Source organism: Salmo salar, chromosome 10 (genome assembly GCF_965601325.2).
Source record: "Salmo salar chromosome 10, fSalSal1, whole genome shotgun sequence".
Lineage (NCBI taxonomy): Eukaryota > Metazoa > Chordata > Actinopteri > Salmoniformes > Salmonidae > Salmo > Salmo salar.
The window spans coordinates 109,596,419-109,613,514 of NC_138300.1; the positions used below are offsets into that span (position 1 = coordinate 109,596,419).

A 17,096-nucleotide genomic window follows, 5' to 3' on the forward strand; every position below is an offset into this window, starting at 1 on the left:
CAGACTGTACTGAAGAGTCAAGGTCCTGACGTGGTTACCATCTCCTTGGAGGACTGATACGGCAATTAATCATAATGTGTGGGGAAAGAACACCAATTTTAAAGCTTTCTGAGGACAATAATTTGTTCAGTGTAAAAGCTTTGTACTGGGATTCATTGCTTGTAGAATGTCAAGAAAAGTAATTTTAGATGCTGGAGCTGCGGTCTGTGGTCTTTGTAAATCCTTCAACGTCACTAGTCAAATGAGTTTCCCTCTAGGGACGTTCGGCTCCTTAGACAATGGGAACAATGCACTGTGAGACCCTGACATTTATTCACTGAACTAGTAGAAAATGTCACACATGGACTCCCATCTCCCTCACATGCAGGTTCCTACTGAAAGTATCTATTCTTCATTCAGGGTTGTAAACTAATGTTCCCCTCAAGAAACAAATTCCAAGTTGTAATTTATTGGGTTTTATTTCACCAAAATTCTGCATAACTACATTCAACGGCATTCTTCATAACATGATTCAAACTGCTGTGCCTTCAGAAACTTCCGGGGCTAATCATCACATTTCATCTCAGAGAAATGCATCTGGTAAAAGAAGCATCATGAGTGTATCAACTTATGTCAACTCCTTCATTATGTTCCTTTTGACTGTTCAAATCAATCACATTTTCCCCTTCATTAGCTTCAAATATGGGTTACTGAACATACCAATGATATTATTTCAACAAATGGGAGTGCCTTTTGTCTCTTAGCGATAAAAGTTACAATGACGACGATTCTAAGCATCAACCAGATTGTTTGTGCTTGATAAAGGCAAAGATGTTCAACTCATAGGCTACATTTTAATTCCTTTTCAGGTCTCATCAACGTTGTTTAGTGAAACTTTACTGTGACTAAATCTAGTAGTGGAAGAATGTTTTACCAATGTATGTGTAGAGCAGAAAAGTTGACATTTTATGTAGTATTACAGAGCAAACCAGACAGATTCTCTAAATGTCTTTGCATTTGGGCTTTTTACATGGTTTATCATACTTCCTTTGGAATATTACGCTTAAACGTAAAAATAATGGTTTCATATTTTTGTAGAAAAATAGTTAAATCATTTTTTTCAAACTAGGTAGAAACAGTTGGTATCCATTTCAAGACACCTACCCAGTCAAACTAATGGACTAGATACTGACTATGCATTTGCATCTTTTTATAATTTTGAGTATGACTCATCATTTGTTAAAAAGCAGTTATTCTAATATTTTAAATATTAATATTGCATGCTTAACAAAGTATTTGCATTGATACTGCAGTTTTGTGGGGTCAGGAACTCAGGATATATGAGAAAGTGCTCTGTTCATCTAATATCAGACTAAACTAATAACTTCCCTACATCGTGATAGATCAAACTGTATTTTATTTTTTATCATCATATTAAACCTGATTCTGTCACCATTTCTAAATGTAAAAACGTTTCCAATGCTATGTCATTATTAGATATTCAATATCAGCAATATCACAGTAATACATATCAAGTCTGGTTACATGTTTCGGTGGTGGTTGATCTACACTAAACTGCACTGATTAACTCAACTAGTAGCATATACATGGTAAAGAGCCCTATCCATCACATTTTCCTTGTTTTGAAATCCAGGCAATTCAGTAAATACTAGTAAAACATAGCATTATCCATCATTTTGCTTATGTTATGACCCAGTGAGTATTTCTGTATATGCATATACCAGCATATGCACTTACATTAATTAATACATTAGAAATGTGGTCATGTTTTATACTAGATGATCCTGGTAGTTAGACATCTAAGTGTTGGTACCCTTGAAATATTTGAAAATAGGATTCAAAACAATCTGACCATCCTTCAAATTCGAAATGCATTAAAGCAAGTCAACATGTAAAGAAAATGGTGTCAAAATATACACAGAAAATATCTCTCTCTCTCACTGCTTGTAAAAGTATATTCAATAATTAATGCTGTCATGTTACATAATAAATTGAATAAATACTCCTGTGGCCCATCCAACACATCTGGTTATTACCACTCTGTCCAGTGAATGAATATGACCCAATATAAGTCAGAATCTCCAAATACAAATACATAATAACACTTGCAAGTAAAGAACCATTGTAAGATCATTTGTGTGCTGCAATATATGACTCTATTCAGCTTTTCATAATCATGGTTAGTAGACAAACCTCATGAACATATGAATGACAGAACAGTTGTTTTTCTACTGTAATCTGATGGGTTGAAGGTCATGGGTACATTTCAAAAATACAGAATGACAATGCCAATCACACCAAAGCTTTTCTTGCACAAATGTTTTCCCTTAAATTAAGGTGAGCGCACAAGATACACTCATTAAATCTTTTACTCATTCAAAATAAGAAGTAATGCACAAAAGTAAATGACAAAGCACACAAATATCCAAAAACTGAAACAGCTCAAGACGAGTTAGATACTATTTTTTTGTAATTTTAAAAAATACACATAAACCATCAGTAGTAGGTAAAACTCTTCTTTCCATTAAAGAATTTGGATCATCAAAAAGCACAGTTAGTCCAGCTCTGTCGTTGGATGGTGTGGACCAGGGCAGAGGCTGTATGTGGCATTACCATGGGGGATGCTGCTGCTCTACTCTAGGCCATCCTCCACTGGCTGGTGGCAGTTGACATGGAGGCTGTGAGGCCTGTGTGACCTGGGGCTCAAAGACCATCGAGGGCCTGGATGGGCTGAGGAAGCAGGCCAGAGGCCAGCAGGGGCCAGGGGTGACAGCGAGGGCAGGGTGCTCTTGTCCAGGGGTACTCACTGTGAGGGAGGGAGGCCCTACTGCTCAACCGATAGGACACCTGGAAGACAAGAGAAAGAAATGTAACGAAAGGAAATGAGCCACAAAAACCCAAGTCATTGATCAAAAATGCTGTCTTGTGTTAAGTGTGTGTGCCCACCAAGATATATGCTGTTTCCACTCAGTGCCAGAGATCAGGTAATCTCAACAAATGGTTTCTAAATGACACGGGTTCTGAAAAGAGAAGAGACTGGTTTAAACAAGGACTAATAGTGAGGAATCCAAATCAAACAATCTGTGTTATACAAGCTAAATATAAAAGGACATTGTTCTGGTTCAGATACTAACAGTATTTACAGTATCATTCCACTGGTGTGGGATGTCCTCAGGTTCCGGTGGGTAGGACATCCAGGATGGGCTTCCGTATGACGATGGTGGAGACATGACAAAGTAGTCAGAGTAACCAGGGTGGTTGGCTGATATGGCGTAGACTGCTGTCATTGGGTTTCCTGTAGAGATGAGCAGTGTGTTTAGCCAATCAGAGGCTTAACTGAGTGAACTGAAGCAATTTGACAGAAAACTATCTATCTATCTATCTATCTATCTATCTATCTATCTATCTATCTATCTATCTATCTATCTATATATAAATAAATATATAGTTGAAGTCGGAAGTTTACATACACTTAGGTTGGAGTCATTAAAACTCGTTTTTCAACCACTCCGCAATTGTCTTGTTTTGGCAAGTCAGATAGGACATCTACTTTGTGCATGACACAAGTAATTTTTCCAACAATTGTTTACAGACAGATAATTTCACTTATAATTCACTGTATCACAAATCCAGTGGGTCAGAAGTTTACATACACTAAGTTGACTGTGCCTTTAAACAGCTTGGAATTCCATAAAACGATGTCACGGGTTTAGAAGCCTCTGATAGGCTAATTGACATCATTTGAGTCAATTGGAGGTGTACCCGTGGACGTATTTCAAGGCCTACCTTCAAACTCAGTGCCTCTTTGCTTGACATCATGGGAAAATCTAAAGAAATCAGCCAAGACCTCAGAAAAAAATTATTTGACCACAAGTCTGGTTCATCCTTGGGAGCAATTTCCAAACGCCTGAAGGTACCACGTTCATCTGTACAAACAATAGTACGCAAGTATAAACACCATGGGACCACACAGCCGTCATACCGCTCAGGAAGGAGACGCGTTCTGTCTCCTAGAGATGAACGTACTTTGGTGTGAAAAGTGCAAATCAATTCCAGAACAACAGCGAAGGACCTTGTGAAGACGCTGGAGAAAACAGGTACAAAAGTATCTATATCCACAGTAAAACAAGTCCTTTATCGACATAACCTGAAAGGCCGCTCCAAAACCGCCATAAAATAGCCAGACTACGGTTTGCAACTGCACATGGGGACAAAGATCATACTTTTTGGAGAAATGTCCTCTGGTCTGATGAAACAAAAATAGAACTGTTTGGTCATGATGGCCATCGTTATGTTTGGAGGAAAAAGGGGGATGCTTGCAAGCCGAAGAACACCATCCCAACCGTGAAGCACAGGGGGTGGCAGCATCATGTTGTGGGGGTGCTTTGCTGCAGGAGGAACTGGTGCACTTCACAAAATAGATGGCATCATGAAAAAGGAAAAGTATGTGGATATATTGAAGCAACATCTCAAGACATCAGTCAGGAAGTTAAAGCTTGGTCGCAAATGGGTCTTCCAAATGGACAATGACACCAACATACTTCCAAAGTTGTGGCAAAATGGCTTAAGGATGACAAAGTCAAGGTATTGGAGTGGCCATCACAAAGCCCTGACCTCAATCCTATAGAACATTTGTGGGCAGAACTGAAAAAGCATGTGCAAGCAAGGAGGCCAACAAACCTGACACAGTTACACCTGCTCTTTCAGGAGGATGGGGACAAAATTCACCCAACTTATTGGGGGAAGCTTGTGGAAGGCTAACCGAAACGTTTGACCCAAGTTAAACAATTTAAAGGCAATGCTACCAAATACTAATTGACTGTATGTAAACTTCTGACCCACTGGGAATGTGATGAAAGAAATAAAACCTGAAATAAATCATTCTCTCCACTATTATTCTGACATTTCACATTCTTAAAATAAAGTGGTGTTCCTAACTGACCTAAGACAGGGAATTTTTACTAGGATTAAATGTCAGGAATTGTGAAAAACTGAGTTTAAATGTATTTGGCTGAGGTGTATGTAAACTTCCGACTTCAACTGTATGTATATATATATATATATATATATATATATATATATACATACACTAGTGTTCAAAAGTTTGGGCTCACTTAGATATGTCCTTGTTTTTTAAAGAAAATCCCATTTTTGTCCATTAAAATAACATCAAATTGATCAGAAATACAGTGTAGACTATTGTAGCTGGAAACGGCAGATTATTTATGGAATATCTATATAGGCGTACAGAGGCCCATTACAAGCAATCATCACTCTTGTGTTCCAATGGCATGTTGTGTTAGCTAATCCAAATTTAAGGCTAATTTGATCATTAGAAAACCCTTTTGCAATCATGCTAGCACAGCTGAAAACTGTTGTGCTGTTTAAAGAAGCAATACAACTGGCCTTCTTTAGACTAGTTGAGTATCTGGAGCATCAGCATTTGTGGGTTCGATTACAGTCTCAAAATGGCCAGAATGGCCTTATAGGCAGAGTTCCTCTGTCCAGTGTCTGTGTTCTTTTGCCCATCTTAATCTTTTTTATTTTTGGCCAGTCTGAGATATGGCTTTTTCTTTGCAACTCTGCCTAGAAGGCCAGCATCCCAGAGTCGCCTCTTCATTGTTGACGTTGAGACTGGTGTTTTGCGGGTGCTATTTAATGAAGCTGCCAGTTGAGGACTTGTGAGTCGTCTATTTCTCAAACTAGACACTCTAATGTACTTGTCGCCGTGCTCAGTTGTGCACCGGGCCCTCCCACTCCTCTTTCTATTCTGGCTAGAGCTAGTTTGCACTGTTCTATGAAGGGAGTAGTACACAGCGTTGTACGAGATCTTTAGTTTCTTGGCAATTTCTCTCATGGAATAGCCTTCATTTCTCAGAACAAGAATAGACTGACGAGTTTCAGAAGAAAGTTCTTTGTTTCTGGCCATTTTGATCCTGTAATCAAACCCACAACTGCTGATGCTCCAGATACTCAACTAGTCTAAAGAAGGCCAGTTTTATTGCTTCTTTAATCAGGACAACAGTTTTCAGCTGTGCTAACATAATTGCAAAAGTGTTTTCTAATGTGCAATTAGCCTTTTAAAATGGTAAACTTGGATTAACTAACACAACGTGCCATTGAAACACAGGAGTGATGGTTGCTGATAATGGGCCTGTGTACGCCTATGTAGATAATCCATTAAAAAAAAATCTGCCGTTTCCAGCTACAATAGTCATTTACAACATCAACAATGTATTTCTGATCAATTTGATGTTATTTTAATGGACTTGGCTTTTCTTTCAAAACAAGGACATTTGTAAGTGACCCCAAAATTTTGAACGGTAGTGTATATACACAGTGCATTTGGAAATTATTCAGACCCTTTGACTTTTCCCACATTTTGTTACAGCCTTACTCTAAAATGGATTAAATCGGTTATTTTCTTCTCATCAATCTACACACAATACCCCATAATGACAATGCAAATAACAAGTTTAGACATTTTTGCAAATGTATAACAAATAAAAACTAAAATATTACGTAAGTATTCAGACCCTTTACTCAGTACTTTGTTGAAGCACCTTTGGCAGCGATTACAGCCTTGAGTCTTCTTGGTTATCAATCTACAAGCTTGGCACACCTGTATTTGGGTGTGCCATTCTTATCTGCAGATCATCACATGCTCCGTCCGGTAAGATGGGGAGAGTCGCTGCACAGCTATTTTCAGGTCTCTCCAGAGATGTTTGATCGGGATCAAGTCCAGGCTCTGGCTGGGCCACTCAAGGACATTTAGAGACTAGTCCCGAAGCCACTCCTGCGTTGTTTTGGCTGTATTCTTGGGGTCGTTGTCCTTTTGGAAGGTGAACCTTTGCCCCAGTCTGAGGTCCAGAGTGCACTGCAGCAGGTTTTCATCAAGGATCTCTCTGTACTTTGCTCCGTTCATCTTTCTCTCGATCCTGACTAGTCTCCCAGTCCCTGCCACTGAAAAACATCCCCACAGCATGATGTTGCCACCACCATGCTTCACCGTAGGGATGGTGCCAGATTTCCTCCAGACGTGACACTTGGTATTCAGGCCACTGAGTTCAATCTTGGTTTCATCAGACCAGAGAATCTTGTATCTCATGGTCTGAGAGTCCATTAGGGGCCATTAGGCAAACTCCAAGCGGGCTGTCATGTACCTTTTACTGAGGAGGGGCTTCTGTCTAGCAATTCTACAATAAAAGCCTGATTAGTTGAGTGCTGCAGAGATGGTTGTTCTTCTGGAAGGTTCTCCCATCTCAACAGAGGAACTCTGGAGCTCTGTCAGAGTGACCATCGGGTTCTTGGTCACCTCTCTGACCAAGGCCCTTCTCCCCCGATTGCTCAGTTTGGCTGGGCGGCCAGCTTTAGGAAGAGTCTTGGTGGTTCCAAACTTCTTCCATTTAAGAATGATGGAGGCCACTGTATTATTGGGGACCTTTAATTCTGCGGACATTTTTTGGTACCCTTCCCCATATTTGTGCCTCTACACAATGCTGTCTCGGAGCTCTACAGACAATTCCTTTGACCTCATGGCTTGGTTTTTGCTCTGACATGCACTGTCAACTGTGGGACCTTATATAGACAGGTGTGTGCCTTTCCAAATCATGCCCAATCAATTGAATTTAGATCAGTTGGACTCCAGTCAAGTTGTAGATACGTCTCAAGGATGATCAATGGAAACAGGATGTACCTGAGCTCAATTTCAAGTCTCATAACAATGGGTCTGAATACTTATATAAATTAGTTTTTTCTGTTTTTATTTGTCATAAATAAGCAAACATTTCTAAAAACCTGTTTTCGCTTTGTCATTATGGGGTATTGTGTGTAGATTGCTGACAAAAAACTATTATTTAATCAATTTCAGAATAAGGCTATAACGTAACAAAATGTGGAAAAAGTCAAGGGGTCTGAATACTTTCCGAAGGCATTGTATATGATGCACTTGAGATACACATACAGTACCAGTCAAAAGTTTGGACACACCTACTCATTCCAGGGTTTTTCTTAATTTTTTACTATTTTCTACATTGTAGAATAATAGTGAAGACATCAAAACTATGAAGTAACAAATATGAACTCATGTAGTAACCAGAAAAGTGTTAAACAAATCAAAATCTGTTATATTTGATATTCTTCAAAGTAGCCACCCTTTGCCTTGATGACAGTTTATCACACTCTTGGCATTCTCTCAACCAGCTTCATGAGGTTGTCACCTGGAACGGATTTTTGGTTACTTTTTTGGTTACTACATGATTCATAAATAATTATGTGTAATTTCATAGTTTTGATGTAATAAAGAAAAACCCTGGAATGAGTAGGTGTGTCCAAACTTTTGACTGGTACTTTGTGTATTTACATTTGTATTTACAGTGAGCACCATAATTCATTGGACAGTGACCATTTTTTTGTTATTTTGGTGCTGTACTCTAGCACTTTGAGTTTGAAAGGATACAATGAAAATGAGGGTGAAGTGCAGACTGTCAGCTTTAATTTGAGGGTATTTTCATACATATCGGATGAACCGTTTAGAAATGACAGAACCTTTTGTACATGGTCCCCCAATTTTAAGGTACTATAAGTATTTGTTGAATTGGCTTCACAGATGTGTGTCGTTAGGCAGGTATATTCTTTTGTGTCGTTAGTGAATGCAGGAGAGCTGTTCATGAATAGTATTGATTCTAGACTTTGCTATTGCCTTTGGAGGTTGTTGTTGGGGTGTGACAACATGAGGAAGACAGCAGTGTTGATGCAAATGAAGCTGGCCATCATAAGGCTCAGAAATGAAAATCAATCAATCAGGAACATTGCAAAAACCCTGGGCATGCCCAAGTCAACAGTTTGGGTCATCATTAACAAGAAAAAAACAACCAGTGAACTCAATTATGTCAACAGACCCGGTAGACTGAGGAAGAACACTGTAGTGGATGACCGGAGAATACTCTCTATGTTGAAGAAAACCCCCCTGACAACAGCCCAACAGATCAAAAACACTCTCCTGGATGCAGGTATAGATGTGTCAAAGTCTACCATACGTAGAAGACTACACCAGCAGACTACAGAGGGTACACTACAAGATGCAAACCACTGATAAGCCTGAAGAACAGAAAGGCGAGATTACAGTTTGCTGAAAAGCACCTAAAAGAGCCCCAAGAGTTCTGGAAAAAAAGTATTGTGGAAAGATTAACATGTACCAGAGTGATGGAAAGAGGAAACTGTGGCGAAAAAAAAGACATGCCCATGATCCAAAGCATGATCCAAAGCATACCACCTCATCCGTGAAACATGGTGGAGGGGGTGTTATGGCTTGGGCCTGTATGGCTGCCAGTGGAACAGACTCACTTGTCTTCATCGATGATGTGACTGCAGACAGAAGTAGAACAATGAATTCTGAAGTCTACAGAAATATTTTATCTGCTCAGATAAAACCAAATGCCTCCAAACTCATTGGAAGAGGAGACTGAAGGCAATAAGTCCCCGAAACAAGCAGGAACTGAAGATGGCTGCAGTACACGCCTGGCAGAGCAGCACCAGGGAAGATACCCAGCGTCTGGTGATGTCGATGCATCACAGACTTCAAGCAGTCATTGCATGCAAAGGATATGCGACCAAATATAAAAAATACTTTATTCTAAATTATGTTAAACTGTCCAATGTTTTTTGATGCCCGAAAATGGGGGGGACTATGTACAAAAGCTTCTATAGTTTCTAAACGGTTCATCCGATATGTATGAAAATACCCTCAAATTAAAGCGGACAGTCTGCACTTCACCCTCATTGTCATTGTATCCTTTCAAACTCAAAGTGCTAGAGTACAGAACCAAAATAACAAAAAAATGGTCACTGTCCAATGAATTATGGTGCTCACTGTATATTTACTAGTCCATATCTGAATAATTATATCATATTTCATATTTTGACCTGAGTAGCTGGTCATGGACTGGTCAACAGTGACAGCAGGGAAGGGTGCTCTGTTGATAGGCAAGTAGGTGGCACCATTGTGCTGATTCTGTATCTCAGATGCCTCAGAAATGCGAGGTTTCAGGCTGATGTCGGGTGTAGAACTGCAGAAGGGGGGACAAAGACAAAATTAGCTTTTACAACTAATTTCCTGCAATTCTACACATTGTGACATAGGGTAGAGAGAAATGTTTAGCAATTTTTAATATGATATATGAGTGAGACTGACTAACAAATCATTGGGGGCCCCCGGCTGGTAATTCGACCATGATTACTAAGTTTAGATAGCTTACCAATCTAAAAGATGTTTACTGACATGGGCTAATTGAGTGACTATCAGTGACTGACATAACAAGAGAAAAACTGCTGATGAACAACCAAATTTCAAAATTGCACCTTATGTATTTTACTATTCTAACTTGCAACATAAGTTCGGGTCTCAACATAAGTTGAGACCCGAATGAGTAAAACAAAACAAAAATTGATTGATCAAAGGGCCTTCAAAAGCAGGGTTTGCCCATCCCTGTTTTAAATGATGCAGAATAAAAGTAGAGTAGAAATACTACACAACACATGAGCAGTAGTACAAAAAAGTTAGGATGGGAAACGCTACAAGGATACAGTACGCTAGTTACAAGTAGATCTTCAAAAAAAGTATACTGAGCAAAATTATAAACGCAACATATAAAGTCTTGGTCCCATGCTTCATGTGCTGATATAATTTTACATACGCACAAAAAGCTTATTTCTCTCAAATTTGGTTCACAAATGTATTTACATCCCTGTTAGTAAGCATTTCTCCTTCCAAGATAATCCATCCACCTGACAGGTGTGACATATCAAGAAGCTGATTAAACAGCAATATTCACTGCACAGCTGCACCTTGCACTGGGGACAATAAAAGGCCACTAAAATGTGCAGTTTTGTCACACAACACAATGCCACAGATGTCTCAAGTTTTGAGGGAACGTGCAATTGGCATGCTGACTGCAGGAATGTCCACCAGAGCTGTTGCCAGAGAATTTAATGTACATTTCTCTACCATTAGCCACCTCCAACGTTGTTTTAGAGGATTTGGCAGTACTTTCAACCGGCCTCACAACCGCAGACCACGTTTAACCACGCCAGCCTAGGACCTCCACATCCGGCTTCTTCACCTGCGGGATCATCTGACACCAGCCATCCGGACTGCTGATGAAACTGTGGGTTTGCATAACCAAAGTTTCTGACAGTTTGTACCGAACTTCTATCTCAGGGAAGCTGACTGCAGTTTGGCGTCGTAACCGAATTCAGTGGGAAAATGCTCACCTACAATAGCGCTGGCATGCTGGAGAAGTGTGCTCTTCACTGATGAATCCCGGTTTCAACTGTACCGGGCAGATGGCAGACGTGTGTATGGCATTGTGTGGGAGAGCGGTTTGCTGATGTCAACGTTGTGAACACAGTGCCCCATGGAGGCGGTGGGGTTATGGTATGAGCAGGCATAAGCTACGGACAACGAACACCATTGCATTTTATCAATGGCAATCTGAATGCACAGAGATACCGTGACAAGATCCTGAGGCCAATTGTCGTGCCATTCATCCGCTGCCATCACCTCATGTTTCAACATGATAATGCACAGCCCCATGTCGCAAGGATCTGTTCACAATTCCTGGAAGCTGAAAATGTCCCAGTTCTTCCATGGCCTGCATACTCAGACATGTCACCCATTGAGCATGTTTGGGATACACTGGATCGAAGTGTACGACAGCATATTCCAGTTCCCATCAATATCCAGCAACTTCGCACAGCCATTGAAGAGGAGTGGGATAACATTCCACAGGCCACAATCAACAGACTGATCAACTCTATGCGAATGAGATGTGTCGCACTTCATGAGGCAAATTGTGGTCACACCAGATACTGAGTGGTTTTCTGATCCACACCCCTACTTTTTTCAGATATCTGTGACCAACAGATGCAGATATGTATTCCCAGTCATGTGAAATCCATAGATTAGGGCCTAATGAATTCATTTCAATTGACTGATTTCCTTATATGAACTGTATCTCAGTAAAATCTTTGAATTGTTGCATGTTGCATTTAGATTGTTGTTCATTGTAGTAGGTTGAGCATGTTTAGCATTGTGTGGATGTGAATATATTGGAATGAATGTTATAAGCATCCATTTACTGTCTTTCTGACAGCTTGAAGGGAGGAGGAGGGAGTTTCGTACCGCCTCATTGAGGTCCCGGGAGGGGGTCCAGGTCTGGAGGGGATCAGAGTGGGCGGAGGTCCAATGCCCATGTCAGGAAGCTGAGTGAACCTGAAGCCCTGCAGCACCAAACACAACACACAGACACAGTTCAATCAGTGTGTGGGTGTTTAAACATAATGTCCTATACAGATACTATCTTATTATGTAGATTTTCTACAATAGCATTCAGGATTTTTGTTTAAAACACCACCGTAAACATACAGACATTTTTTGGGGTTCTTTATTGCATGATCTAATCAATGCACTCACAGGCTTGGGTAAGCTACACTGGTGTATTTCCGGCCCGTAGGCAGAACCATGCTGGTGGCCTCCTCCGCATGGGTGGTTCATGGTGCCAGGGGCACTGGTCACTCCCTCGGAGTAGGGGCTGGTGTGACTGGGGTTGTAGGAACTGTGGAGGTGGGGGTGAATGTGGGGGTGGTGGTGGTTGGAGGGCGGGGCCTCGTCTGGGGCCAGCCCAAAGGCATTACCCAGCAGGAGCTGCATCTGCTGGCGGACCTCGCCGATTGAAGGCTGAGAGCTCAGAGTGGACGAGTCCGAGAGACCCTTAACCTGATGGCTTCCACCATAACCCAAGGAGCTCATCAGTCGGTCCACGTTGGTCTCCTCAAACGGCTCCACCTGACACACAGGAAGGCGGGGACACACACACACACACACAGGGTTATCCATTTGCAATTTAAAAGCTCATCACATTCAGAGCTACACTGAACAAAAATATAAACGCAACATGTAAAGTGTTGAACCCATGTTTCATGAGCTGAAATAAAAAACGTACAAAAAACGTATTTCACTCAAATTTTGCACCCAAATTTGTTTACATCCCTGTTAGTCAGCTTTTCTCCTTTGCAAAGAAAATCCATCCACCTGACAGGTGTGGCATATCAAGAAACTGATTAAACAGCATGGTCATTACACAGGTGCACCTTGTTCTAGGGACAATAAAAGGCCACTTTAAAATGTGCAGTTTTGTCATACAACACAATGCCACAGATGTCTCAAGTGTTAAGGGAGTGTGCAATTGGCATGCTGACTGCAAGAAATGCTGAGGAATATTTATATCTGTAATAAAGCCCTTTTGTGGGGAAAAACTCATTCTGATTGGCTGGGCCTGGCTCCCCAGTGTCCCCAGTGGTGGTGGGCCACCCCACCCACTGGGGGGCACCCCTGCCCAATCATGTAAAAGCCATAGATTAGGGCTTAATTCATTAATTTCAATTGACTGATGGCCTTATATTGCTTCTACACCTGCATTGCTTGCTGTTTGGGGTTTTAGGCTGGGTTTCTGTACAGCACTTTGAGATATCAGCTGATGTAAGAAGGGCTTTATAAATACATTTGATTTATATTACTGTAACTCAGTAAAATCTTTGAAATTGTTGCATGTTGCGTATACATTTTTGTTCAGTATATTAACTGGTATCGAATTTCGCATCTGAATCACTGAACAGGCTATAATCATATTAACGGTCACTAACATTCAGCAATGTAGTGCCTGTGCAGGCAGCATAAAATGATAGCTCTAATAACGAGCTCCATCGCTGTGCTAGATGGAGGTTTTAAAGTTTGGATGAAGGTAATCCTCTTCATTTGAGCCATAGAGCTTAGAATAAGGATTGGGAGAGATAGGCATTTTGGGACAGGCTTTGTTCTAGGGTTTTCTTTAGGTTATTGCACCCCAGTATCAGAACTTATCTATGCTCAACACCTTTTTCCCATGCATTGACTCCAGTAGTATGGTGTACACTTCAGGACAGGGATGCGTAACTCTAGTCCTTGGCGGCATGATCGGTGTCACACTTTTTCCCAAGCCCCAGCTACTAACACAACTGACTCCAATAATCAATTCATCGTGATCTTTAGCTTAGAATGCAATGAGTTTAATCTGCCTTGTTTGCTAGGGATGGGGGAAAAGTGTGTCACCACTCCGGCCCGTAAGGACTGGAATTGACCATCCCTGTTTTACATCTCATGGATGTCTTAAAATGGACACTGTTCAGCAGTGATACTCAGTAGGGCCTCACGTCATAGCCGCTGTTGCGGATCCCTCTTCTAGACCTCTCTCTGAGGACCAGCAGGTCCATCTCCGTCTCCACGGGGCCAGGGCTGCTGGCGGCCAGGGACTGACGGCTCCAGTAGGCTGGCTCTCTGGATGGGGGATGCCTGAAATAGGGATATCATAGTCGCCATCGTCATGACAATGGCCATCATAATCCTCATCATCCGCACCAGTAAAAATGGCCCTGCTCTGCAGCACAGGTTTGCACCATCATAGGAATATTTCAGATATTTCGAATGTGTATTTCAAATCAAATCAAAGTTGGTTGGTCACATACACAGATTTTCAGATGTTTCCAACAGTACAGCAATATCCACCAATACAATACACATCATCCAGAAAAATACTAAAATAAGTTACAGTTGGAAGTTGGAAGTTTACATACACTTAGGTTGGAGTCATTAAAACTCGTTTTTCAACCACTCCACAAATTTCTTGTTAACAAACTATAGTTTTGGCAAGTCAGTTAGGATATCTACTTTGTGCATGACACAAGTAATTTTTCCAACAATTGTTTACAGACAGATTATTTCACTTATAATTCACTGTATCACAAATCCAGTGGGTCCGAAGTTTACATACACTAAGTTGACTGTGCCTTTAAACAGCTTGGAAAATTCCATAAAATGATGTAATGGCTTTAGAAGCCTCTGATAGGCTAATTGACATCATTTGAGTCAATTGGAGGTGTACCTGTGGATGTATTTCAAGGCCTACCTTCAAACTCAGTGCCTCTTTGTTTGACATCATGGGAAAATCAAAAGAAATCAGCCAAGACCTAAAAAGAAAATTTGTAGACCTCCACAAGTCTGGTTCATCCTCGGGAGCAATTTCTGAATGCCTGAAGGTACCACGTTCATCTGTACAAACAATAGTACGCAAGTATAAACACCATGGGACCACACAGCCGTCATACCGCTCAGGAAGGAGACGCATTCTGTCTCCAAGAGATGAACGTACTATGGTGCGAAAAGTGCAAATCAATCCCAGAACAACAGCAAAGGATATTGTGAAGATGCTGAAGGAACAGTAAAAAAGTATCTATATCCACAGTAAAACGAGTCCCATATCGACATAACCTGAAAGGCTGCTCAGCAAGGAAGAAGCCACTGCTCCAAAACTGCCATAAAAAAGCCAGACTACGGTTTGCAACGGCACATGGGGACAAAGATCGTACTTTTTGGAGAAATGTCCTCTGGTCTGATGAAACAAAAATAGAACTGTTTGGCCATAATGAACATTGTTATGTTCGGAGGAAAAAGGGGGAGGCTTGCAAGCCGAAGATCACCATCCCAACCGTGAAGCACAGGGGTGGCAGCATCATGTTGTGGGGGTGCTTTGCTGCAGGAGGGACTGGTGCACTTCACAAAATAGATGGCATCATGAGGGAGGAAAATTATGTGGATATATTGAAGCAACATCTCAAGACATCAGTCAGGAAGTTAAAGCTTGGTCGCAAATGGGTCTTCCAAATGGACAATGACCCCAAGCATACTTCCAAAGTTATGGCAAAATGGTTTAAGGAGAACAAAGTCAAGGTATAGGAGGGGCCATCACAAAGCCCTGACCTCAATCCTTTTGAACATTTGTGGGCAGAACTGAAAAAGCATATGCGAGCAAGGAGGCCTACAAACCTGACTCAGTTACATTTGCTCTGTCAGGAGGAATGGGTCAAAATTCACCCCTTATTGTGGGAAGCTTGTGGAAGACTAACCGAAACGTTTGACCCAAGTTAAACAATTTAAAGGCAATGCTGCCAAATGCTAATTGCGTGTATGTAAACTTCTGACTCACTGGGAATATGATGAAAGAAATAAAAGCTGAAATAAATCACTCTCTCTACTATTATTCTGACATTTCACATTCTTAAAATAAAGTGGTGATCCTAACTGACCTAAAACAGGGAATCTTTACTAGAATGAAATGTCAATAATTGTGAAAAACTGAGTTTAAATGTATTTGGCTAAGGTGTATGTAAACTTCCGACTGTATATAACTGTATATAGGATGAGCCATGACTAGAATACAGTATATACAGTGTACATATAAAGTGGGTGAAACAGTACATAAACATTATTAAAGTGACTAGTGTTCATTACATAAATTGTTACATGATTGCAAACAAACTTGATGCTTGGCATCCCCCTGCAAGAGATTTTGTCACATTAACGATGTACCGGTGCTGCAGTCACCGGTACATGTAGGCATTCTGAAAAGTCACTTTTAAACCAGTGGGTCTGTTTACGCTGAACATCCACTGTACACCCACTGAACACCCACTCAAACATGAAAGCAATGCTTCCTGTATAGCGTAATGTATGTCTTTTGGCATATTACATAATGTGGATGCAAAAAGAGGCATTTCTCTGTCTGCTCCCCCACCTCCTGATGTGGCATCCTGCATAGGATGCCCTCTTCTCCTCAGCAGTCATTGGCTCCTTGGCATTCTCATGCCTGCTGTGCCTCTCTCTGGGGTTGAATGGGTGGATGGCATTGTCTGTAACAGGGAAATCACAGTAGCCTTTTCTGTTGGCTTTCTGCCGTTGTTTGTTCCTGTAGTGTTCGATGTCGGACTTCTGCTTGAGCCCCACGTTTGCCTGTAGACGAAGTCATTTGTATTACATTAGTATTGATTCTAGTTTGACATTACTTGGTATTTGAAGTAAACGTGGTGAGGTATCTACTGAGGTCCCTTTTCTCTATAAACAAACAATCGGTTCCAAATCCATTCCTACTTCCCATTGGCCCAAACCCTTTGATGTCTGCAGCAATATAGTTCTACTTCTACACTGCTTTTACAGTACACATCTAGAA

At 41.0% G+C, this 17,096-nt stretch overlaps 1 protein-coding gene across 4 annotated transcripts in view; it reads right to left on the reverse strand.

The window, feature by feature from the left end:
- Positions 1 to 439: 439 nt before the first annotated feature.
- kiaa1549la (KIAA1549-like a) overlaps positions 440 to 17,096 on the reverse strand; it is a 43,968-nt gene continuing 27,311 nt past the window's right edge. For 3 of the 4 annotated variants that reach the window (XM_014125484.3, XM_014125487.3, XM_014125485.3), the window contains 8 exons: positions 16,665 to 16,879; positions 14,248 to 14,386; positions 12,473 to 12,844; positions 12,182 to 12,279; positions 9,925 to 10,067; positions 3,135 to 3,295; positions 2,947 to 3,020; positions 440 to 2,847 (listed from right to left, as the gene is read on the reverse strand). In XM_014125484.3, the coding sequence (XP_013980959.1) occupies positions 2,991 to 3,020; positions 3,135 to 3,295; positions 9,925 to 10,067; positions 12,182 to 12,279; positions 12,473 to 12,844; positions 14,248 to 14,386; positions 16,665 to 16,879 (1,158 nt within the window). In that variant the 3' untranslated portion in view covers positions 440 to 2,847; positions 2,947 to 2,990. The remainder of the gene's footprint in view (positions 2,848 to 2,946; positions 3,021 to 3,134; positions 3,296 to 9,924; positions 10,068 to 12,181; positions 12,280 to 12,472; positions 12,845 to 14,247; positions 14,387 to 16,664; positions 16,880 to 17,096) is intronic. The other variant, XM_014125486.3, reaches the window with a different exon arrangement.